Consider the following 25,311-nt stretch of genomic DNA (forward strand, 5'->3'; position numbering starts at 1 on the left):
CATTCATACTTTCTTTGATTTTATTGAAATGCTTATCTGCAAAAGCCTTGTGGGGGGTGCTGGAGCCTATCCCAACTAACTATGGGCACCAGGCAGGTGATACCCTAAATTGATGGCCAGTCAGTCGCAGGCAAGAAGTAAAATAGAGCTCATCATTTGATATAAAATGAATTAGGTTCTCATATTCTAAATTTAAAGGCAGGTGCTCTTTATTGGGTTTTGGTTTCCACAATCCATAATTTAGGGGAATCCTGGAAATAGTCTGAAATAAATTGGTCTATCATAACAATATATTAAACAATAACCTTGGCTTTGAGCAAATTAAACGATGGCATACTGTAACAAGATATGCAAACAAGAATAAAGTCATATTCCAAGGGGTCAAATTCCAATTTTATGCCATTGTTATTTGTTTAATTTGATTTGACTGTTAACATTTTTTAAAAGTCAAAGGAGCAGATTTCAAATCGATGACAGTGTGACATAACATCGAACCCTACTATGGAGGTACCTGCCCAGTTAGAGCCTCCTACATACCAACTCACCAACAGTCACGTAATAACTTCACTTAAAAGTTGCCCAAGAACAAACCCAGTTGCCAAAGGCTAAACAGAGCAAAGAGTTTAAATTAAAACATTAAATATTAAAATTCGATCCAGTCAGCTACATATCAATGAGAGTCCGGCTGTTTGGAATTGCAATTGAGAATGACTGACTAAAATAGCTTGAAAAGAGACATTCTAGACATTTTCAATGCATATTGTCTTGCAAACTTGATAAAATGAAATTAAACGTTAGAAAAAATAATAGAAGGTCACCTTGAAGAACTAAATTCAGACAAAACATTTAATAGGCTTTTAAAAAAATAACTTAAAGTGGTATTTGAAGGTGTATGAGCATGAATAGTAGAAGCTTTTTCCCTTGTCAAACCAGTATTTGTATCACAATGGAACCATAGTATCTCCTATTCCTTTTTATAAAGATAGTAAGAAAAAAAATCTTCTTGCGTACGTTGTGTTGAATAAAGATAAGGTGTGTGTGTGTGTGTGTGTGTGTGTGTGTGTGTGTGTGTGTGTGTGTGTGTGTGTGTGTGTGTGTGTGTGCGTGTGTGCGTGCGTGCGTGCGTGTGTGTGTCTGAGAGTGTGTGTGGTGGGAGGGGTGGGAAAGATTCTTCATGAGGAGGTTAGCGACAGTGCAATACCATTCATATTTCCATTTTCTAGATTACTTGTTATTATTAGGGTCTCAGGTGAAATGAAGCCCCTCCCAACTAACTTTGAAGGAGAGACTGGGTACACCCTGGACTGGTGGCCAATCCATCACAAGGCATCACAACAAGCTGTGCCAGCGATAACATCAGACTGTAAAAAATAAATCCATCCAGTTCATCAAAGATACCCTGAGGCTTGCCACTATTTCCTAAGCAATATATACACGCTTTTGGGTTGCCAGGTGCATGTGTTTATCTTGCACATAACTCTTGAGGCGTACGGCCATTTATCTAGAAACTAATAGTGCGGGAAATGCAATCTCCACTCTTAACAAGTGTAATTTTCCTCCCAAACAAGGTGACGGAAAACTATGGCGGCAGGTTAAGTGTGATGACACACAGTTCACAAAAGAAGCAGCAACAACATGGTTTTGCTGAGCTGAGGTATGTGTGTGCTCTTGTACACCATCCACACACCATTCCTATCATTTAAGTCAGTATTCAAGTTTAAACAAGGTCCTTGGCGAGAAAGTGTCCCGGCATAACCTTCAAACAAAACAACAGATGGCCGACTTATTTTTAAAACACCTAGCATGCAGTACTCCGTTTATATTTTTGATGGAGTCATTTGATGATAGATTATTAATTGTAATTAATTCTCAACGCGCTATTTAAATTAGAGCTCAAATAGATATTAATGTGCTTACACGTTGAATTGAATTGAAAGCTTTTATTGTCATTATACAAGTATAATGAGATTTAAAGCTTTCTCCATATAATTCACAAACAACAAATGGTCAGACAAATAAATAATCAATAAATGAATAATGCGTATCTGTGCTGACAATCATGGTAATGAGGATTATAAAGTAAAAACTGCCCAGTTTGGCACCATTGCTAACAGACTTTTTCAGCAAACATTGATTGAATGAAAATTAATGTTTTACATACTTCAGAACTGTGACTAAATAGAATGGATTCTTTTAAGGCCCTTGCAACTCCAGACTTTCTGAAAATATAGATATTTACCACAGCAATCCATAATAATTACAAAACCCAGCCTGCGTGTTGGTGTGCAGTTCCCAGCCAATGACAAAACCGGTCTTGGTTTTTCTTGAACATTGATTACAATTAGTTAAAGAATGGCACCATAATTACTATACGGACTATTTTCTACCGCAACCACTTGAAATAAAATGACTGCAGTGTCACGTGAACATCTGGTGATTTGAGTTTTGATACTCTGTGTTGCTTCTCCAGTATGTTGTTTAAAAACAATTATACAAACAGTTTATTATTGTCACGATGTTTAGCAGAAACTTCACCCTTGCCAGTAAACATTTGCACAGTCCTTCAGAAGCTCACATGTAAATTTCACAGAACCGATGCTTTCAATGATGAGGCAGTAATGAAAACAGAGTGGCACTCTAGGCACATATTTGCTTTTTCATTAATGCTGTTTTTGGAATGCATGTATCATTGCAGATACACCCAAATGTTGACGTTGATATTATCACAGCTTGGGACCCCTGTAAAGCTCTCCACATTACATATTGAATTATGAATGAGTCAAGCCTGAAGCAAAGAAAAGATGCATGGTCTTTGTTAACATTCCCTGCATAACCCATTTTCTCGCCACTCTCAAATTTTATATTCATGTATTTGATGCAAAATATATGACACAGTATAAAATGTTACACTTGCTGGACTGACTGCTTAATAAATGGGCTTTATCCAGAAATGCCAAACGCCACATTTTATGTCACAACACAATATGTAGTATCTATTAGGCCAAACCGTTCAACAGCGGCCAACTCTAATAATGATAAACCAACTTTTGTTAGTTATTTATCAATCGAATATCATAAAAATAAAAAAAATATGGCTGAATTTCAAAATGTAAATACGTACACACATTTGTTATCAGGCGGCCTGGCAGCTAGAGTGGTTAGCGCGTCGGCCTCACAGCTCTGGGGTCCTGGGTTCAAATCCAGGTTGGTCCACCTGTGTGGAGTTTGCATGTTGTCCCCGGGCCTGCGTGGGCTTTCTCCGGGTACTCCAGTTTCTTCCCACATTCCAAAAACATGCATGGCAGGCTGGCTGAACACTCTAAATTGCCCCTCGGTATGAGTGTGAGTGTGAATGATTGTCCATCTCATGGTGTCCATAGTTGGCTGGGATTGGCTCCTTCATGCAGAAAGTTTTGACCCCTTAGCAGTTGACTTTTATAGAGTACCTTATTACTTTGAATTGCATTAATATTGCTCTTAGAAAAATACAGCTCAAATCTGTCTGTTGTGGAATATTCCCATCCATGCAAGCTGTTACACTCTGAGGGCAGCAGAAAACCTGTTCTGGTTGTCTCAGAAGATGTTTTACCATCGCCTTCCACCCAAATCACTGTTGGCTCTGTTTTAATTCATTTATATAACTTTTTTTCCCATCCTAAGAGTGGGTTGAAGATTAATATTTGACTTAACATAAACAGCGAAGTCAATATACCCTAATGTATTCGAGTGAAGTCAAGGTTTTTTGCAACAGTGCAATGAAAAAGAAATACTGGTCTGCTTTTATCAGTGACTATAGAAATCAGATGGCCATTTGGAGAGATGGATCACGACTTGGTTGGCAAGCACTCGTACATTGTGACCTTAAAGTGACTGTGCGCCTGGAGAACCTATATAACTGTTTATATTATATATATTGTTTGTTAGGGAATTTTGAACATTTTCATATTCAGTTACAGAACCAAAATGACCGTGACACCTCTGCCCTAGTGGAAACTGGGGTTGCCTTTTGCTGTCTATGTCAGCAAATTCATGAAGTGTTTGGCCTAAATGTGGGTCAGCAAAAAAATAGTTCAGAAAACCAGTCCAAAATTAGCACCGAGGCTGCTTTGGTGGATTTTTGTTCTGTACATTGTTATGTCCAGATAAATTAATTAAGTGCCAATATTTACAATATTTAACTGCCCCTTGAGAATAGATGATACTGCATCGAAGAAAAATTCGATGATGACCACAGGAACATAAATGTTGCTCTGACTCAGCACAATATGTCAACACTCGTTAAAGTTTATATTGTTGCCGTACGGCCGTAAATTCAGTTTTATAGTTGTGCGGTTGTGAGGCTTCCGCACCCCTCGACCCTGAGGGTGTACGTCGCCTACTGTCCATATAATGCTAGGATAGGCTCCAGCACCCTCACGGCCTTCGTGAGGATATTCGGAACAGAAGATGAATAAATGAATGAATTCATACATAGTCATAAGGTCATTCAAATACTATTCCCAGTATAATCCTCCGATTATTTCCTATGGGAAACACCAAGTCTAGTTCGACACAAATGTGATGGCCACCCGCATCTTGGAACACACAAGATGAACTCCACTCATCCCTTTAGCTGTTTGTCCACCTATTCATCTATTTGCTCAACCAGTTATCAAGCTATCCATCTCCTGTTACCATCTATCCAAAAAGCCTTTTTATTTTATTTTTATCTCCCAATCCATCATAGTTATCCATCTTTTCATCCATGGCTTCATCTGACCATTTATCCATCATGACTTAGACCCCGTCTTAAGCCATCCATTACACCTATACATTCATCAAACTACTATTGATTTATTAATGCGTCCATCTAGTGTACACATCCATCCATAGGTCGCCCCCTAGTGATTACACTTTTTTTTATTTATTTAAAAAGTTCAGATGGAAAAAAAACTAATGATCTAATTTGGATATTTTCTTAGTTAGGCGACACCAAAAGGTAAACAGAAGGGTAAATTATGAAATAATAAAAAAAATCTAACTAATTTGAAAATGAAAGTCATCCTAAGGAAAATAATCTGTTCTCCTCTAATCTCACACACCTTTCAGTATCTATCATCTTTTGTGGGAAAAACAACAAATACGCTCAATATTGCCATTGGGTTGTCTTTCTCCTCTGGCTGTAATAAAAAAAAAACAGGTGATGCAGCTGCTGTATTGTTTGGGGACAGATTTTAAACAAAGCCTCAGAAATGTCGGAAACACAGAAGGCATTTTTTGGTACAGTATAAAAGTTTGCTCTTCACGTTCTCTTCTCTCTACAGAATACTGGAATTTCTTTTCTGTTATTTTTGCATCTCAATCATCAATTGTTTCCTTTCCTTTGTACGAACCCCTCATTTCAATTGAGCCTTATTCATGTTCTTGTTTATCCATGCACTGCAGGTCTGCCCAAAATGTTGGCAAGGAGAAAAACAACATGAGGAAGAAGACAGAAAAAGTGTTACTAATTCACAATGACAAGAGCTTTGGGACAAGTGAACACCCAGGCAACGTGACTGATGTACAAAATTCTATATCGACTCCTGATTTAACGATCGAGGCCAAGTCAGGAGATACCTTGTTTATCTTTGACGGACTTCCACTGACAGCTGCATTTGACCGTGAAATTAATCAATTTAAACTACTTGGATATGGTACCGATTTCCCGATGTGAAAACCATCTTTTCATACGGAGCACTGAATGAGATGCTTATTTGTCTCTCAAGCCTGACTTGTGCTAAACATACTCCGGAACATCTTGCTTTCTTGAAGGGTTGTCATTTCTCTCTCACTCATGGCAAGGTCGTGCTCCCAATGTGCAGACAGACTTGCTCTCTCAGTTGAGCATCACTCAAGATTGATTTAATTACTTCTGTGAGGCTAGCTAGAGTTTTTCGCACATCCCAGGTTGTCTAACTCTAATTCATCAAAACATAGTATTAGTGTAGACAGGAGTGGTTGGCCTCACAGCTTTGACTTCGAATGTTCAATACCAGGTTCGAACCTTCCTGCGTGGCCTGTTCCCGGGCTTGCGTGGGTTTTCTCCGGGTAATCCGGTTTCCTCACACATCCCAAAACATTCTGGGTAGGCTGGTTGACCATTCTAAATTGGCCAGAGGTATGAGTGTGGGGGTGACCGGACATTTGGTCGCCCGGACGTTTGGTCGCCCGGACGTTTGGTCGCCCGGACGTTTGGTCGCCCGGACGTTTGGTCGCCCGGACGTCTGGTCGCCCGGACGTCTGGTCGCCCGGACGTCTGGTCGCCCGGGTGAATATAATTTTGAGAGCTGGTTTCAACAGTAGATATTTAGATATTAAACTCTCTCTCTCATGAATATAATTTTGAGAGCTGGTTTCAACAGTAAACTCTCTGTAATGTTGTCAAACGTCCGGCGACCAAACGTCCGGGCGACCAAACGTCCGGGTGACCAAACGTCCGGGCGACCAAACGTCCAGCGACCAAATGTCCGGCAACCAAACGTCCGAGTACCGAGTGTGGGTGTGAATGGTTGTCTGTCTTGTTGTACTTTGAACCATAGATGGGCTGAGATAGGCTCCAGCACCCCCTGCAACCCTTGTGAGGATAAGCGATCCAGGAAATGAATGAACGGATATTTGTATCTTGTAGTGTAATATAAAACAAATATTTGTATATTTTTTAAATATAAAGTTGTAGTCCATTGAGACTTTGTATTTTTTCTCAAAATAATGTCTGGATAAAAATGTTGATGTTAAATTTCAACTAGTAATTTTAAAACCACAGTGTAAATGTATTCTTTAATTCCTAATTTTATTCTGGTAAAGATTTATTTTGTCATAAAAAGAATATATTCTAGAGAACAAAAATGAGTTTTCCCAAAATAGAACACATTTGGTTTAAAACTGCCTTAATCATGCAGGTATATCATGTTAATGTGACAATACATGTTAATGAGAATTTGGGCTCTCAAATGACTATTCCTAATTATTTTGCAGACACAAATCCCAAATTTGAGAACCATGATTATAGCCCTCATTACAGATATAAACACAATTCACCCTAAAATTTCTTCCTGCATTTGACATAAAAATGCACATGCTGTCATACCTGCCAGTTTCTGCAGAGGTGATAGCGATGAGAGGTGGAATACGAAGGGGCAGAGTGTTCGGCCGTGGAGGAACGGTGATAGCATCAGCGTCCACTTTGCGTTCAAAGTACGTCTGCTCAGCCTGTCTGAAGGCCAGAGGGGGCAGCTGCACAGTTCGGCTGGACAGCCTCCGCACCAAAAAGGGCTCCATGCAGGTGACAGACTCTGTCTCTTGGGGGTCCGTCGACTCATCAGACACCTAAGGGACAGGTACAAAGAACAGAATTATGAGAATGCAGAGATGGAACAGAAAAAAAATGACAGTCCTGTCCTAAAAAAGACACACTGTCAGACTTGCACAAATCCTACAAAATAAGCACGTTTTACTACCCCAAAGGCGCAAAAGCCATGATCCATAATGTGACTCAGTTAGGCAAAGCTGCTGGAGCTATTTTTATTATGCGCTTGTGTTGCTTCCAGTCACACTGAGGTAGATTGCTTTTATTGCAAATTATGGCATGATTTCCTGCGGGGTTACTTCTAAGCACCAAGGTAAACTAAGAAGAAGCACATTAAATTGATCGATGTAGCATAAAGTGAACGGATTATTTAAACGATGCCCATATATATTGAAGACAGCTGCAATGCTGGGAAACAGACTTACTCTATTATAGTCAGACAAATGACTCATTTCCTTCAGTCAGGATGGTGATGTACTGAACTTAGAATGAGTAGCTTTCTTTCAATTTTTTTCTCCTTTTATTGAACACACAATGCACCCAAGGCTCAGATAGCTGGAAGTGGACTAGATGGAGATCAATTTAACGTCGTCTATTATTTGTTTTGTTTGGGTTTCTCGGCGTTAAGTGCCCTTAGGGAGAGCAGAAAGGTAATCAGTTATTTGCCTATCAAGCGCTCGCAGGGGTATCCTTGATTCTGGGCACACATGAACGCACAGTTACAAATGCGCAAGCTGAATAAGCATGATAAATTGAAGCCGATACAGTGACAATTTATCTTGCCCCAAAACGGAGCGGTTTTCATTTGCTGGGCATGAATAACGACGCTTGCCTTGTAAGCAAGGCTCACACGTCAACAAGAACATTTCACGCTGCTCTTTTCCAGGTGATAGTTCCACATCTTGTGTACAAGCAGTACTGTCCCTCACTAAAAATAGACACAATAAAGTCCACAGCTAGAGATAGTTTAAATGGGACTATCTGGTTTACTACAAAAAGGTCATGCTTGGATTAGCCTGAGACATTTATTCGCTGTTGGCCCTCTTGCCACCTTATCTTCTACAAGGCCCAGTAAGTCCTGTAAAGCACTCTTCTGTTTGAGTTAGCATGTAGTTGTTAGACTGATCAAATATTGCGAGACCGCTATCTACTTAACCAAAAGGGGTTTATTACCGAGGACATTTAGATCCATCGCCACAAGCTTTTATACTGATAGAGAGGGGGAGTAATTAAAACCTAAAGGGGACCCTAATCCACATTTTTCTTCCCGATAACCTGTTATGCCACCACAGGTCAAACGAGAACATTTTGTCTCATATTGCACTGATGGAATAACAAATCAATCATTAATTTCTGGAAGACCTTTGGTCCGATACTACCTCTCAAAAATTTAAGCCATTTTAGGTCCAAATCATTGTGTAAAAAAATCTGGGTTTCTTGCCAGGGCTGTCTTGCTTAGTAATCTATTTACAAGGTTTGGTCACGTAAGATTCACATCCCTGCTTCATTCTGGTCGATTGGGGATGGACAGACAAGCGGACGGACTGGTAGATAAAATGGAAATATTTGGTACTAATGGGTGGGATTACACAAAACAATTAAATAAAAAATGGAGAATGTAACTGCCAAAAAAAAAGCCTCACAAAGCAATAACTCGCATGAATGGGAATCCGTCAACATGTCAATCCTCATTCAGAAAGCAATTGAACAGCCATTTGCACATAATTACGTGCATTACACTCATCATCATAGTGAGGGGAGTAAGGGAAGTGATTTAGTTAACTCTCTATTTAAGCAGGCTGAAGACAGAATGATTAATCTCATTACTCAATTAGCTAAATTATAATACCTGTTAACACCCTAAATGTGATAAGGATAAACAGGATATTGCTATCATACTACTTGTCCACTGTATTATAAAATGTTGCAGTCGTTGAAGGCAGTCATTAATCTGGACTCAAATCCAAGGAGGGGGCGGGGGCAATAAATTGGACAGTACGTATTACTTCCATTGGTGGGCGTGTTACATAATTGTTTACCTTAAGACCACAAAACAAACTTTTCTCCACCCGCCACATCCTGTTTATTTTGTGATCTTTTTGGGGGGATATTTAAAAAAAATATTTCGATAATTTCTTCTCATGACTACGCCACTGCTTTTCTGGTTTGTACCTTACTTAACACTTCTGGAACTAAATTATCCAGCACAAGTCATCTCAAGTTTGATGACTCAGAGTGTATGTGCTAAATTAATAAATCTCCATAAAATCCAATAATAACATGCACATTAACTGTGCTGCAATTTAGTTCATTTAGCAGAGGCAATCGTAGTTATGCCTGATTAGTGGATCATCTTAAACCACTGTTTGCCTGTGCAATCAATTAAGCACAGTTTTTTTCAAACCTTTAGTAAATCAGGCACCAAATGTCTCAAGAGACAATTTATCATGTGAAGGTTAATTAGCCTAGTGTGTCACTTCTGCACTCTTCTCCTTTTGAGATGTACTTCAATTGGAGGTCGAGTCATTCCATTTGAAATGTGGAAGTCAAATTATTGCTCTGCATACACACTTTTGCCTCTTAGCTAACACCTTTGGTCTTTAAAAAGTGTGACTTTTCATGTAGGCAGAAAGCTAGCAGGTGTTGGGCTCTTGTTTTTTTTTAAGATTAATGGCAGTCATCACAGTATGCTTCTGCTGTTCTGGGAGTTTCAAATGAGCTTAGCAAAGCACTGTTTTTATCCCTTATGCTCACTGCTGCTGAGGTAGTCTGTGGCTGAGGTACTGAATTTCAGCGTTAAAATAGTTGTGTGAAAAAAACAAAAAAAATCCATCTTTCCATTGTCTGACGTTCTTGTCCTAATCACACAAACATTGCTAAAAAGCTTTAAAACTGTGAACTGGGTTCTCTTCCCAGAGATTGCCATTGAACTGAAGCTCAAATTCATTCACATTTATCGTCAAGCTCCATTGTATGTGCGGTTGGTTTGACAAAGGATGGACCAATACTTTTTTTATAATATGGATTAATCATTTAGAGAGGAAGATAAACACAGAATCCAATCTCAAAGAGGGTATTGGTTTTTGCAACAATCCTAGACATAGCAACAACGTATGCTACCGCCTTGACGGTTACCCTCTGTGCCATGCCTAGAGAACAATTTCTTTCAGTCCAAAATAAATTGCTGGTTTCCCCGGGCCATTTCGAGAAATTTGGCGGCTGCAGAAGAACAGAACAAATCAATGCAAACAACCCTATGGTCAGTAAGTCTCCCCCTCAACCTTAAAGAAGCCGAGTAGAAACTGAGAAGGAAAACTGTTTTTACCTTTGGAATTAATCCATAGGCCTTAATAACGCTCATTCAAATCACACTTCATTTAAACTGATACCCTAGTTATGGTGCAGAATCTAAATGGAGACTAAAAAGTTGGAAAATAATCCATTTAATTGTATTGAACTATGACAGTAAGTTTAATTTTCAATCAACGTCATGCTAGAATTGCACCTCATTCGCTATTTGACTCAGAAGAATTCTTCAAAGCTGCTGCTTTCAAAATGCTATGCACAACAATGAATCAACTTCCATCTTTCTCCCAACGTCCGGTCGCTTCAGCAGGGACGCCGAGACTTCCGTCTCCCCAGCAACTTCATTCAACTCCTCCAGGGGGATCCTAAGTCAGTCCAAGGCCAGCTGGAAGACAAAGCCTCCCTCGGTCGACCCTGGGGCCTCCTTCCAGTGGAATAATCCATGAACACTTCACCAGGTAGGCATCAAGGGGAAATCCTTATAATATGCCCGAGGCACCTCATCTGGCTCCTCTCAATGTGGAGAAGCAGTAACCCTGCATTGACATCTAAGGGAGAGCCAGGACAACCTGCACCTAAACTAATTTTAGTAGCTTGTATCCAGGATCTTGTTTTTGAGTTACGACCCTCAGTGAGGGCAGAAGTGGACTGGAGTGGACACATAGGTAAAGGGGTAAGACATGTGGGCCCTTTGCAGCAGGACACCCTAACACAGGGTTGAGGAAACTATTCCACAAAGGACTGCAGTGAGCGCAGATTTTATATCCAACCCAACAATTTGCACCAATCTGTTATCTCGGAAATGCAATCAGTGGATTGCAGTCAGGTGCTTTTCAGCAAAAACCTCATTGGTTAAACTGTTTGTGCTGGATCAGTAGATGAACAAAATAAGAATAATAATAATGTAAAGGCATCGGCATGTTGATGGCTCACTTTTCTCATGTCAATTTATCTCATTGCTGCTTATTCCATCTACACCATCTGCTTCAAGCACTAAAGTCTTGCCAGGATTCTGAGGGCCCCCTCCCTGGTTTCCTGCAGCAAGATCATTGAAGGAGCCGCAAAAAAATAGGATAACTTGTGAAAAATGCACAATTTTTCATTGGGCTATACTATAATTCTTCTCTACGGGATGACTTCAGAAATTGGCTCTTTAATCGGAGAAGTGATCTTAAAAGGAATTCTGAACTGAGCCAGGGAGAGACGCAATGTAAAGTGAGTGAAAGGAGAGTTTTTCAAAAGGGATGAAGGAGATTATTAAGAAAGGTTACAATCACAGAAGTGCTCTTTTACCATTTAAGAAAAAAATGAATTGAATGCCCTCATTTTTCTGAAGCCGTCGTGGATATATACTCTTGAAAGACACTCACGGAAAGCTTTTTGTCCTTATCTTATTGAAAGCTTCTTTTGTATCTTGTCACTCCCAACGAGAAGGCTTGAGATTTTGAGTGGTAAAAGTGATGTCAATACTCCTTGTGAAGATGCTATCTTCAGCATGCACACACTGTAAAAATAAAAACTTGCCAATCATTTTAAGTAGATTTTTCAGCCATTTATACAATCCTTGAGCATGAATTGTTTGTCAAATTTTTAGTACCACTACTGCCCATGTTTGAATCAGGTAATGTAGACAGTAAAATTAACAGTATAAAACATTTTTTGTACTTTTTACTTAATTACATTTGACATTCTAAAGGTATGACTTATTAAATTTGGTGAATCAGCACTTCCTTTTGTAAAATATTGTTAGCCATTTATTTGTACTTTTACATACTGTAAGTAAAACCTCTCCTTATACAGATATATGCACACTTATAAACATGAACATATGGTCTACATTTTTAAAAGGAGATGTTTATCGGCTGCACCCTGGAATTTACAGGGTGTGTGTAGTTCTGCGTGCATGTGTGAGTGTGTGTTTTAACAACCAATTATGCTGTTTCACCTGGCTATTTTAGACCATGAATCCTGAATGTGTAAAAAAAAGGATATCAAGCTTACTTGTTTCACAAAACCTCTCTTATAAACAGCCCATGTTTTATGACAGGCTTTCCATCTTTGCCATATGTCGTCAAATAGTATTCTTTTGCATTACAGATCCCATGCCACTGCCAGTAAATTAAAGAGTGGACTAGTGTTGCATGTTTTTCAGAAAATATGGGCGGATAATGTAAGAGAAAATAATAATTAAAGTTCTAGCAGACACTGATTATGCTATGATGTCAGCACAATAGATGGCAAATATGTAATTTTCATTTTAAAAATGCTCAAAGAACAAATATGATAACTATTTTTGTCTCATATGGCTTTGAATTGCAATCTCTCTGTGTCATTTCTCAACAAATTCATGTATTCGTCCATTTTCGTCCGGGTCGCAGGGTCCTGGACCCTATGTCAGGTGACTTGGTCCGAAAAGCACCCTAGACTAGTCGGCTGTCACTTGTAGGACACACAGAGACCATTCACACTTGCAATCGCACCGAAACCAAATGGGAATCGATTCAACGCCGTTGGTACCAAAGTTAGGCAAAAGAACGACAGCACCATCGGGTGGCTTTTCAACAAATTATTTGCCATTATTTTCAACTTTTCATTGTAAATCCTTTTGCCAGTGCTGTACTGCAAAATAATGAATCACATTTGAGGATCATCTGGCCAAGTTGGTAAGTAAGACCAAACTCCTCTACAATGCACGATATCAGGAATATACCGACACACAAATTACCAGCCCAGAAAGACATATGGTGACTATGGTGATCCCAAACAACCCACAATGTCATGTGCATTAAACCACATTCTACTGCTTATCCTTCCTGTTCACAGTGAATGTTGAGCTAGAGCTTTTTGGGGCGTGAGCAATTTATCGCAACAAATGCATCACATTTACTGTAATTTTGTACAAAAAGCCAATGTCGGAGAACAACACTGAAGATAAAGAATAAACATCCCTGTCAATGTATTCAGTCCTTCCACTGCAAGAGTCTGATATTTATATTGGGTTTGTCATGGGAGAGAAATCCACTTGGTCAGGCATGAATTGAAAACTGCTACACTTTGACCCCGAAGGGATGGCTGCTTTATCGTGCCATGAAATCACCATAGCGGCCTTCCCGAAAACAGTTCACAAATCACTCTCCATACGTCAAGCCAATGCTCTCACGAAGCATGCTGCCAAACACCTGCAAGATTAATCACATTTTAAATGTGCTCAACAGGCTGTGAAATGAGAATGGTGGGCGGCTGGTGATGTTTTCTTTTGGAAGAGTTTTTAATAATGAATAAATAGTAGGCCAGCTAACACCTCCACCTATTACATGAGGACAGGACCTACTTAGTCAGGGAAGCAGACAGACAAACAATCCAAAATTTTGGTATCAGACAGCTAAAACAAATTAATTTTGGCAGTCTTTAGAGACTGGACATGTGCAATATCAGGCGCTGCATGATGAATTGAGTTTTTTAATTTTATCAAATATTCCGTAGATTGCTCACCGCCCTTATGAAGATAGATAAGCAGTTGCTCACAAAACAAATCAATTGGCCTGGCCAATTACTGATAAAGACGATACTGATTACTGTAACCGCCACTCTTTGTGTTGCTCCGTTTTATAATGACCAGCTTTCCTTAAATAACAGCCTCTACTTTAAGGGACGTTGATTCTCAATTGTCATTGGGGAAGTCATTAAATCAAGCAGTCTTCAAATTTGCACACTGCACTTGAGGAAATCAAGGCTAAAAGCTCGTTCACACTAGCGGCAGCCCAGTGTGAAAAGGTCCAGCGGCAAAGCATAAGACAATGGCAAAATGAAGAAGCCCCTCGTAGCTATGAGGTAGCCGTGGTCAGAATCTGGTGTCTTTTCCTGAGGTACCCTGTTGCCACTCCATTTCGCAAATACATACATGGTAGGGCAGTATGATTTAAACTACCCGTATGTAGGTATGACTGAGAGTCTGAATGGTTGTTTGTCTCATTGTGTCCTGTGATTAGCTGGATAACAATTCAGCGTGTACCCCGCTTCTCCCCATTGTCACCTGGGATCAGCTCCAGGACCGCCACAGCCCCCATGAGGGAAAAACGGTACAGACAATGCAGAATGAACAAATTGCTCTTTCTGGCACTAATAAGATGCTTCGCTTTAGCAAAACAAGTAAAGAGTCTTTTGGGATACAAAGTCAACAAAATTAATATGCTGAGTAGTTAGGGCAATCATTAAACGCAAGCACTGTTGTCATCACTACAAAAAAATGTTACCGCTGGAGATTTAAAGACTCATCTGCCTTTTCAATCTATTGTTCCATATAACGACTGGTTATTTCCAGCAGCTGTCACTTTTCCATCTCTCTTATCATGTCACCCTGCACTAATGTTGTTTAATGTAATTCGTCACTCAATTTTCCCCACATCTGCATCGTCCTTTACCTGAGTGCCCATGCTTTCTTTTGTTGTTTTTTACTGGATCCATTTGACTTCACAAATTAAAAGCCTAGTTTTTTGGCTGTTTCCTTGCATGAAATGAAATTTCTGTCCATTAGCCACTGTGTACGTTCTCTCTCACCTGGCTGCGAGCCCACCCTCACAGCTTTATGTAGCAACTGAGATGTGTGCGCAGGAATTGATGGTGAGGTGCATTTTGTCCCATTCTCTTGGCTCGTTCACTGGGGCTACAGTTGCATCTGTGTTGCCAAGGCGACGCTGATAAGGTGACTCATGACTATTCTTCAATAACTGCGAATGATTGGGTGTGCCACCCCCCAAATCATTGTCAGCAAGAGCACATTCATCAGTATGGTCCTGCATCCCTCCCTCGACAAGAAACGCGACTAGCTCCATCTTTGCATGCTAAATTTGCCTCAGAGCCTTTAATTAGCTGTCCTCTAGATCTCCACGCTTGTTCCTTTCCTCCACCTTGAACCTTATAGCGATGCTCTGCTTGCCTGCCCAATATCCTTGAATCACATCTACTAGATTGCATTGAGGAAACATGTATTTTTTGTTTAGTCATACGAATGAAAAGGTTTCCAGTTGTTTAAAGAAAAAAACTGTGTAACATACTATCGAGCTTCATATCGAGGGTTGATTTAACCCTACCAACATTTGCAAATGCCATACCGATGGCCAGCTAATGCGTCATGGTGTCGGCATTGCCGTGATAGTCATTAATCAAGAGTTCAGTAACAGTGCAAGGTCACTATTTTGCTGGGGGCTGGATGGATTTAGTCATGGAGATACCTTTCACAGTTAGGATAAATTAAGATTGGTCATTCTTTGTGAAAGGACAATGAGGAACATCACACAAGCGGCTTGTTTCATCCACCAAGGTGAAGCTGGGTGTTTCCTCTTTCAACCTCAACCAGTTTGTTTGACCAGACAATGGACACAGGCCATTTTTTATTCTCCTAGGGGAAACATTAAGGACAATATGGCATGGACAACCATTGATGTCTCACAATGACAAAAAGGTTTTTTTTCCACAACAGGTTAAACTTTTGACAAATTGGTGTGGCCTGATTCTACAGTTTTTGGTCAACTTAAATGTCTTTGTAGCCTCTACACATTTCCTCCTGTTCTTCAAGATTATAAAATTAAAATAACCCTTTAACCACTGAAGAACCCATTCTTCCAAAGTACAGGACATTAGATATTTGGCAGGCCAGTGAAACTTCCTTATCGACCCAACTGCCTGTATGGGGGCCACCTCCAGGGGTCCTGTCAATTGCTCGTGCCTGGAGAAGCACCATGTTAGAAACCAATCCAGTCAGGGGTCTAAACACCATCTATGAGTTTCTTTTTTTCTTTTTTTTTCTTTTTTTACATTCAGATTTACTTGCTTGTCTCTGTGGCATAGCTAATTAATTTCATAAGTAAAAAATGTTAATTCCTTGTATTTAGTTGCTGGAAAAAGGGGGTTTAATTACAATCTAATACAACAAAATGTTACCGCTATTCATTTCAACTGTACATTGACTGCACATTGGCTTGTAATTTTTGGGAGGATTTTTAAGGGGAAATTAGGATGATTATGTTGAAGATATAAGGTCATCACAGTGATTGAGATGTAGCTTACTCACACTGTCAAGCTTGGTAGCATCCACTGACAGGTCATTTTTGTGCATGGTGAGCACAACGCAGGGCTCACTCACACGCTTGATCAGGATGGGGGCTGGCAAAGGGGGAGAAAAAAGATGCTGTGTGTGTGTTGCGAAGGAAGCTTGAGGAGATACTCTATTAACATCTGTACATAAACCAACAATTGGAAACATTTAGATTTTTGTGTTGATCTCATCAGAGCCCGAGGACGCTGTGATCTCCCTGACAACCAAGTCTGTGTTTACAATGCATATGTGTGCAAGCATGAGTGTGGGGGTCATGCAGGGATTCACTGGCCTATGAGAATGCATTAGGCAGTAAAAGGTAAAGGTCAGTGAATTAACAACCAGAGTTACACAACCCTGTTATGTTTACTTGTACTAATAACCCCCAGTCTACACCTGCCTGGCTGACTCCCTCTCGTTTTATTGTCTTTTTTTGAACATGACTGAACTGAATGTCCTATACCGAGTGGAAAACCTTTTGAGCTAGAGAAATCCCCAAGAACTCCAAGCAGAAAGGCACATCTAAATGCCGGAATTAAAAATGGGGCCCACACGGTCTTTTTGTCTCGCAACCTTTGTTGGATGCAGGTAAGCGTTCCCGAATAATACCGTTACCCGCTCGTAAATAATTGCAGCTTCCTCCTTGCTTGCCATTTGCAACATGATCCATGCAGTGGGAAACAATTATGGACCCTCTCAGTAACACAGTGATGTGCTACTAATGAGTGACACCTCCAATAAATAGCTGAGTGAAAGCCTGGCCCGGTAATTACTAGAATTGAGGTAGGAATGTAGGCAAAGGAGTAGTAGTTATTGCAACAAAATAAATCGTTAACTGTGCGAATGTACTCGTAGGAAAATACATTACAGTTATACAAATATATTTTTTAAAGTTTTCTCATGAAACATTTATGACACAATATAAAGGATTGTGATACTATGTTGTATCAATTCATGGGAAAAAAGTAACGTCAGGATAATAGTGATATATGAATATCATGGGACTACGATCAACATGAGATGAACATATATTAAGATATATATAGTGTATGTAAAAAATATATATATATATATGTATATATAAATGAAAAAAATGATAGAATGGTGAATGTTAAAAATAATAAGCATCTAAAGAATTTTGAGAAACAGGCACAATTATAAAAACAAACTTGCAAGACTACTATTAAAGTCTAACATTTAGAGAATAAACTTGGAAGGTTGTAAGGATTGTATATTTCAATTTTATGACAATCAAGTAATTTGCCAAATAACTTGGTGTCTTCCACTTTGTGCTCTAACTCAGTATTAAAACGCTCTCTTTTGATTGAAGGTCGCAGGAAGAAAAAAATCATCTATCGATCTTGATGCTTGCTGTAGATGTTGTTTGCAACTGCAGTGCCTAATACGAGACCTGCCTTGAATATTATTTTCACACAGCTAAATGAGTTAACCTTTGAGTTTAGTTGTAAAATAAATAAATAAATTAATAAAAAGGGGGAAATCATTCCTATATCTATCAGTCAGTGGTGGACTGCTAATGAACATCCTTTCCTGAGAGAGCTGACATTTTGCATCTGTTGGTAACTCAAGTAAACTGCTGCTCTTACTGGCATAATAAGTTACTCACTAAAAATAACATGCAGCTCTGTTCTCTCTCTTGGGTTAGGTAGTCTCAAAACCATAAATAAAGAAGAAAGATTGACGTACAATTAAATGACTGCCATTCACAGCAATGGACGTTTAAATCATTATAAATGTGTCTTTTTTCTTTTTGATTGCGATTGTTCAGGTCTGCCAAATGTTGTGTAAGGAGAGTGCTGGCTTTAGTGAGAAAAGTTTCTCATTTTTGTGACTCTTGGTGTGCTTGAAAGATCAGCGGGAGTGGTGCGGGTGCCTCGGAATAACTCCAGGGGGTTGATTTCTGTCTGAGCTGAAAGTGAAGTTGTTCCTTTAGTTTTTAGCAAGGGTGCAGTCTTCTCAGTGAGCTAAGGATCATTAAGCAAGTTGTCTATGATCGTTACAGTTGGTGTATGAGTGCCTTGTATCTCAACAACTCAACTATTTTAATTCATCAGCCATTCAGCAAACATTATATCTTAAAGCACATGTGTCAAAGTGGCGGCCCGGGGGCCAAATCTGGCCCACCGCATCATTTTGTGTGGTCCGGGAAAGTAAATCATGAGTGCCGACTTTCTGTTTTAGGATCAAATTAAAATGAAGAGTATAGATGTATATCAAATTTCCTGATTTTCCCCCTTTCAAATCAATAATTGTAATTTTTTAATCATTTTTTTTTGTGTTTTTAGTTCAAAAATCATTTTATAAAATCTAAAAATATGTTTAAAAAAAAGCTAAAATAAACATTGTTTTAGATCTATAAAAAAAACCTGAATATTCAGGGCTTTTAATTCAGTTCTTTTAATCAATTTACATAAAAAAATCTAAATATTATATCTAAAATGGTCCGGCCCGCATGAAATCAAGTTGACGTTAATGTGGCCCATGAACCAACCCTAGTTTGACACCCTTGTTTTAAAGTAATAGTAAAATAGGAATAAAATAGGCACTTTTTAATGCAACATATTAACAACTGCTGTTCTTTTTTCCTTATTTCATTTGAGCGGAGACAAATACGAAGAAAAAAAACATTACTGACTGACAGTTTGTAATTGAATAAAACTGCAGCTGCAGCGTTAAGGCGAGATAACACTCGATATGGTTATCATCACATCATCATCATATTTCTTTTTCTTGGGCTTTAAGCATTTAGACTGCAAATTACACTAATGTACAGAAGCCAGTAATCGACACCCTTCAAAAGGTCACAAAATGTCTTTGCTGAAGAAGCTGGTTGTACGCAGAGTTCTTTAAATAAGCATAATACAGCAGAAAAGTGAGAGGAAGGAAAAAGTATGAGGAAAAGTTGCACGAGAAACAGGGATAACTGGAGCCTCTGGAGAATTGTCAAGCAAAGTAATTGGCGACAAATGTCACATTCCTTGTGTCAAGCCACTCCCTGAACCTAGGACATCACAGTGCCTTACCAGGGGACGGGAAAATGAATTTTCACACATAATGTGGACAATCTAAAGTAATTAATGAACAAATCATGCATGTTTTAGGAACGTGGGAGGATTTTCAAGGAGCAGTATGACACCAACACAAGCAAAAGGAGAATATGTGAACAGTAGTCCACACGAGGGAATGTTAAAAAATGTTAGTTTGCGCATCAATGTTGGGTGCACAAATATTTTTTTTAAAATTGCAGTCTGTCACGTAAAAGCTTAGCTTTTTTTTTTACTTATACTGCCGTCTGACTTTTAAAAAAAAATCAATGTCCAATCAGTGAGGGCCCTTTGACAGAAACCATAACTACGATGCAACCCTTAACAAAATTTGAGTTCACAACGCTGATGAACAAAAAGTATACTCCACTATATTACTGCTCTCTATGAATGCCATTTTGCTCCAGTTATGCATTTTTGTTTAATGTTCAACCATTAGTAAAAGTATGATGACAATTCATCACATTAAGCAAGTGAAAGAGAGAGAAAAAAACACAATCGGGACGTGAAGGGTCCACTTGCCCACAGCTGTCTAAAGGGGCTTTTGAATTTCAGTATGCTGTGTGATTTTTTTTTCTTTGTCAAGGCTGTTCGTCGAATAATCCCTCGAAAGTAACTCAGCCTTTTATCGTCGCTGTCCTATCAGTGTCAGTGGAGATGAGTTGGTTGAAGCTTTTATTCTCTTTGAAGGCAAATGCACATTTGCCATGTTAATCAAGGGTTTTTTTTTGTTCCATTTGTAAAACTCCATGGGCGCTTGTGCATTACCTAGACAAGCTTAGATTCTTATTTACTGAAATGGAGCACCTGTCAAAAAGAGCGCTTGTGAAGCCGCATCGACTACTGAGAGCCCGCCAGGAAGTTTAGCAAATAATATCATAGATCTTACCCAACCCTTGATGGGTGACATTTATCATTTCCTGTTGAATTCCATGGCAACCATACAACTTGGGATGTAGTAGCACATCTCTGCCCTGGCTTCTCAGCACAATACAGTTCTGTTGACAATCATAATAAAAGATGTCCAATTTGTGTGAAACTTTTACGCAAGTGACTCGCCTTTCTAGCCATATTTACTGGTCAGCAAAGGTGAAAGTAGATATCAATATATCTACTTTTTCTAGATTTGGGAAATCAGTTAACTTGCACAAATAAATGTACATTTGTTAGTCAGGACAATTTTTTAAAAGATGAATTGTGGACGAGTGGTTAGCGCGTCAATTATGGGTTTCAGGGTTTGATTCCAAGTGGATCCACACTGTGTGGAGTTTGCATGTTCTCCCCATGCTTGAGTGGGTTTTCTCCAGGTACTGCGGGTTCCTCCCACATCTAAAAAACATGCATGGTAGGCTGGTTAGACACTTAGGTGTGAGTGTGAATGGCTGTCCGTCTCTTTGTGGCCCCTAGCTGGGATAGGCTGCAGCATCCCCGCGAACCTTGAGAGGATAAGCGGATCGGAAAATGAATGAATTGATTTTTAAAGTGTTTAATAATCAAAAGGGCTGTGAACCGAATTCAGCTATAGTTTATAAAAATAAACTGGCATCAAGGCAGTCTTTAGCACCAATAAGATGCAAAGAAATTAACTATGTTGATGGTAAAGTAGATGTGACAAGTGTTCCCCAAACTAAGGGCTTTGCAAGTGAAGAGAAATAAAGTCGAGGGAATGATAGCCATAGTTGACTTTCTCTTGACAGATTTTTTTTTATTCTCTTGAGTGAACAGACGATAATGACATACAATTCTTAGCAAATGAAAATGAGAATTATTAATGAAACATGGAACAAAGTATCAAATTAAATGAGATAGAAATTATAAAATGTCTAAAAAGGCTCCTTCTCTGGGGAATGACCCAGAACAGTGAGCAGAGTAGAGTATATATTGCTTATGCAAATGAGCAAGTTCATTCCACCCTCTTCGAATGAACCATAGAATCATACGTACATGCTGGAAAAATAGAAAGTGTAACCAATAGATTCCTAAGTCTCATTTGAGGATGTTTACCAAGTTTTGTCCAAATAAGATTTGTCCAAATGTTCTTCGTATGTGCTTTTCTTTCCCCATACTAATGTATTGGTAAAGAAAATTAAACCCTTTTAAAAAAACATTTAAAAAATAAATGAATAAAAAACCATCCTCTATGCATGTTCCAATGCAGCGGTGGCTCCTCCAAGTGGTGCAACAATTGTGTACCAGGCCGGTTTATATTTTTAAAAATGAAAAAAATAAAGGGGAGCTTTCTAAGATGATGTTTTATGCAGAGAGACCTAATGTAAGCGGATCTTCGGCGGATGGGTTAACATGACCTTGTCTTGTCCTTTCCACTCCCACAGCCTTTTCCTTCATAAATCAGCTGCAATCAACACACTGAGGGGCTCTCAGTTGGTGTAATGCAATCTCCCATACACACACACACACCTCAACTCATACCCATGGGAAACAATAGATGTCATTTGGTGCTATTGGCTTTAGGACAGTGTGATATTGGATGCATTAACCTGAATTTCTCTTGCCATTCATCTGTTGACTTGCATCCAGACCTTTGTAGCACCTCGAAACAATTTCACAGCAATTTGGCAGGGTGATGAAATATATTGACTTGAAATTTAAATCAGCTCCTGAAACCCTACCAAGGTCTTGCATCTTGTCTCCAAGTGTCAAGTATGACTCACGCACCTCTCATATTGTTATTTGCTTTTTGTGCTGTGAAATTGGGTCATCACAGCGGGGGAGTGGAGTGGAAACTGTGTGAAATTAAAATCAAGGTATTTAATCATGAAGAAGTTGTTCTTCTTCTCTCAGACTTTCTGGTACACGCCAAAAAAAAACAGTTCAACTCTGAGAGAGAATATGAACAAAAAAATCAAGGAGACCTGCCCCAAAAGTGCTATAATATGGAGTTTAACCTAAACTTCCAGGAGGAAAACACAAAACGTTGTTGAAATATAATAACTGGGCCAAGTGCAAATGTCATCACAGAATTGGAGCTTCAGGTACAATCTCTAAATTCTTCCAGCCATGTCCTAATCCATCAAATTACTGTGCAGTTAATACTTAAATTTAACATGGACATAAGCAACCCAAGAATGTATAATAGTACATTTATTATAGTACGAATACGCACAGGGCCAGCCCAGGTTAAATGTGATCTGTAGATCTGAAATTACCCATTATGTGCTGCTTAAGCATGCACTACATTGTGATGCCTGCAGAGGTCACTAGAGAACTATAGAGTGTTTCTCCATACCAGGAGTCTCCAACTCCGGTCCTCGAGGGCCCCTATCCAGTCTGTTTTCCATGTCTCACTCCAACAACACACCCGAATCAAATAATCAGTGATCATGCCCCTGGACAGCTTGCTGATTAGTTGATCATTTGATTCAGATGTGGTAGAGGAGGGAAATATGGGAAACAGACTGGATAGGGGCCCTCAAAGACCGGAGTTGGAGACCCCTGGTCCATACATTACATTCAAGAACAGAGCTGGGAAACTCTTTCAAAGCCCCGCAGTGAGTGACAGTTTTTAAAAATTATAATAGTAACACTTTTTTAAAAAAAATATCTGATGTCTTACTAGTGTAAACAGTTGATTGCAGTCCGACTGGTGATGCCTGTTGCAGAAAAAAAATCTTTGATTTGGCATGTACTGGTTGGAAAAAAAAAAACCTTGAGGCTCTTGACGACCAGTGATTGCCCCCTCTTTATGCAGCTCATCTTTTATTTATCTATAAATCTTCACATACCTGACTCATGCTCTCCTGACTTATCCAAAGGCCATCCGATGCAGCAGTGGTTTATTTCGTCTGACTTCGGTTCAGGCAGCGTGTGATTGATTCCCACTCGCCGGCGGTGCATGCAAATGGTTGACTGTCTCTCCGTGTGCTCTACGACTGAGTGATGACCAGTTTAGGGTGTAGTCCACCTTTGGCCCAGAACTCCTGGAAAAGGAGAAGCAGCGCTGAAAATGAATGACTCAATTTCATTGACACTAACCATGAGCATGCAAGAGAATGCAAGAATCCTCAGCGAATGGGGCCTTAAAAGTGCGCTGGCATATTTCGTTCCTCAAAAGATAAAGGTGCTTTAAAAAAAAGTGCATTCTGTCATTTTCTGTTGGATTCTATTCTCTTCTTCACTACTTTTCTCTATTATAATCTATAATGGGTATATTTGAGTCCAGCGTGTACTCGAAAAAGCCAAGTGAATGATTCATTGCCTTATGAAAATCAAAAAAAAGTTCAAGAAGAATGAGTAATAATAATTTATGTGGATTTATTTGTATGTACATTCATTTACAAGTATGCTTACTCATGTTTGTGCGTTTTGTTCTTTTAACTTTGTTGTTTGTCTTTAGACTGCTTAATTTTATGAATGTACGTATAAACTGCTTATTAGGGTTGTTGTTGTTTTTTGCATGTTTATAAATGTATTAGCTATGTTTATACATCAAATTGCAATGAAATGACTATTTTTTTATTTATGTTTGGAAAAATGGTTTGTTTAAGACTGTCTTTAATTTTTCAGTAATTCAGCTTGCTTTCTTGCCTGTTTGTTTTACATGTAAAATTATAAAACTATTGCAAGTCTTATTTTTATCTGGTTGTTTTTGTTTATTTGTTTTAGGTTTACGTTTCTTTTCACTAATGAATGACTCTTAAGTCGTTGTGTTATATGAGTTTTTGTTTGTTTTCATGCATTTAATTTCATCCATCCATCCCTTTTCAACACCTCTGATCCTTGTCAGGGTCGCAGGTTGCTGGAGCCAGTTTACGTGGACAAAAGTTGGACTATGCCCTAAACTAGTATGTATTTTTATTTGTACTTACTAAGCTTATATTTTTCTTTAATTCAGTCAGAATGGAACCAGAAAATTTTCCGATAAAACAAGTCAGTATCCTTGGGAATGTCATCAGTAAAGGCCACAGAGGAGGGTGACATTGCTTCCACTATCCGGCTTCCAAAAAAAGCTAGAAAATGTCAACAGTTGTAATGGAAAAATTTTCCACGGTTCCGGCACAAAAAGAAAACAAAAGTTGTTTAATAAGCTTCCGGATGCACATTGCAGCACATCTCATCATTCTCATGAGATTTCATAAATCTACCCTACAACCCCCCACGCCACTCCAATTCCCAAATCCCCACGGTGTCATGGCCGTAGCCTTTCGAACCTTTTGCTGAGCGTTTTTTGGGGGGGGTAAAAAGCAAAAAATAAATGAATAAACAATGGCAGGACATCCAGACGAACAAAGAGAAAGGAAAAGACAAGATGAACTCAGGGACACAGCTGCGTCTCTCTTCTCAGTTTCAGACGATTGCTAATGTGCCCTCGAGGTCACGTCCAGCGCATAGTGTCGTCATGTACCCGCAAACACACGCAAATTCGCAATCATCATTAGATTGCCGGCATGCACAACAGCACATTAATACTACTAGGAAAACTTTTTAGCTACAGGCTACCACTAATTTGAATAAAAGGTACTGAATAGCTTTCAAATTTGAACCATAAATAGCCATGAAGA

General features: G+C 39.1%; 1 protein-coding gene across 4 annotated transcripts in view; it reads right to left on the reverse strand.

Annotated features, from left to right (window-relative positions):
• pde4d (phosphodiesterase 4D, cAMP-specific) overlaps positions 1 to 25,311 on the reverse strand; it is a 128,515-nt gene that overhangs the window by 99,666 nt on the left and 3,538 nt on the right. For 2 of the 4 annotated variants that reach the window (XM_077601535.1, XM_077601534.1), the window contains exons 2-4: positions 23,536 to 23,730; positions 16,704 to 16,795; positions 7,109 to 7,347 (exon numbers count right to left, since the gene is read on the reverse strand). In XM_077601535.1, coding sequence (XP_077457661.1) covers positions 7,109 to 7,347; positions 16,704 to 16,795; positions 23,536 to 23,647 — 443 coding nt within the window. In that variant the 5' untranslated portion in view covers positions 23,648 to 23,730. Of the gene's footprint in view, positions 1 to 7,108; positions 7,348 to 16,703; positions 16,796 to 23,366; positions 23,404 to 23,535; positions 23,731 to 25,311 lie in introns of those variants that run through there. The other 2 variants (XM_077601540.1, XM_077601539.1) reach the window with 2 other exon arrangements.

The sequence above is a fragment of the Stigmatopora argus genome, chromosome 5 (assembly GCF_051989625.1).
Source record: "Stigmatopora argus isolate UIUO_Sarg chromosome 5, RoL_Sarg_1.0, whole genome shotgun sequence".
Taxonomy (NCBI): domain Eukaryota; kingdom Metazoa; phylum Chordata; class Actinopteri; order Syngnathiformes; family Syngnathidae; genus Stigmatopora; species Stigmatopora argus.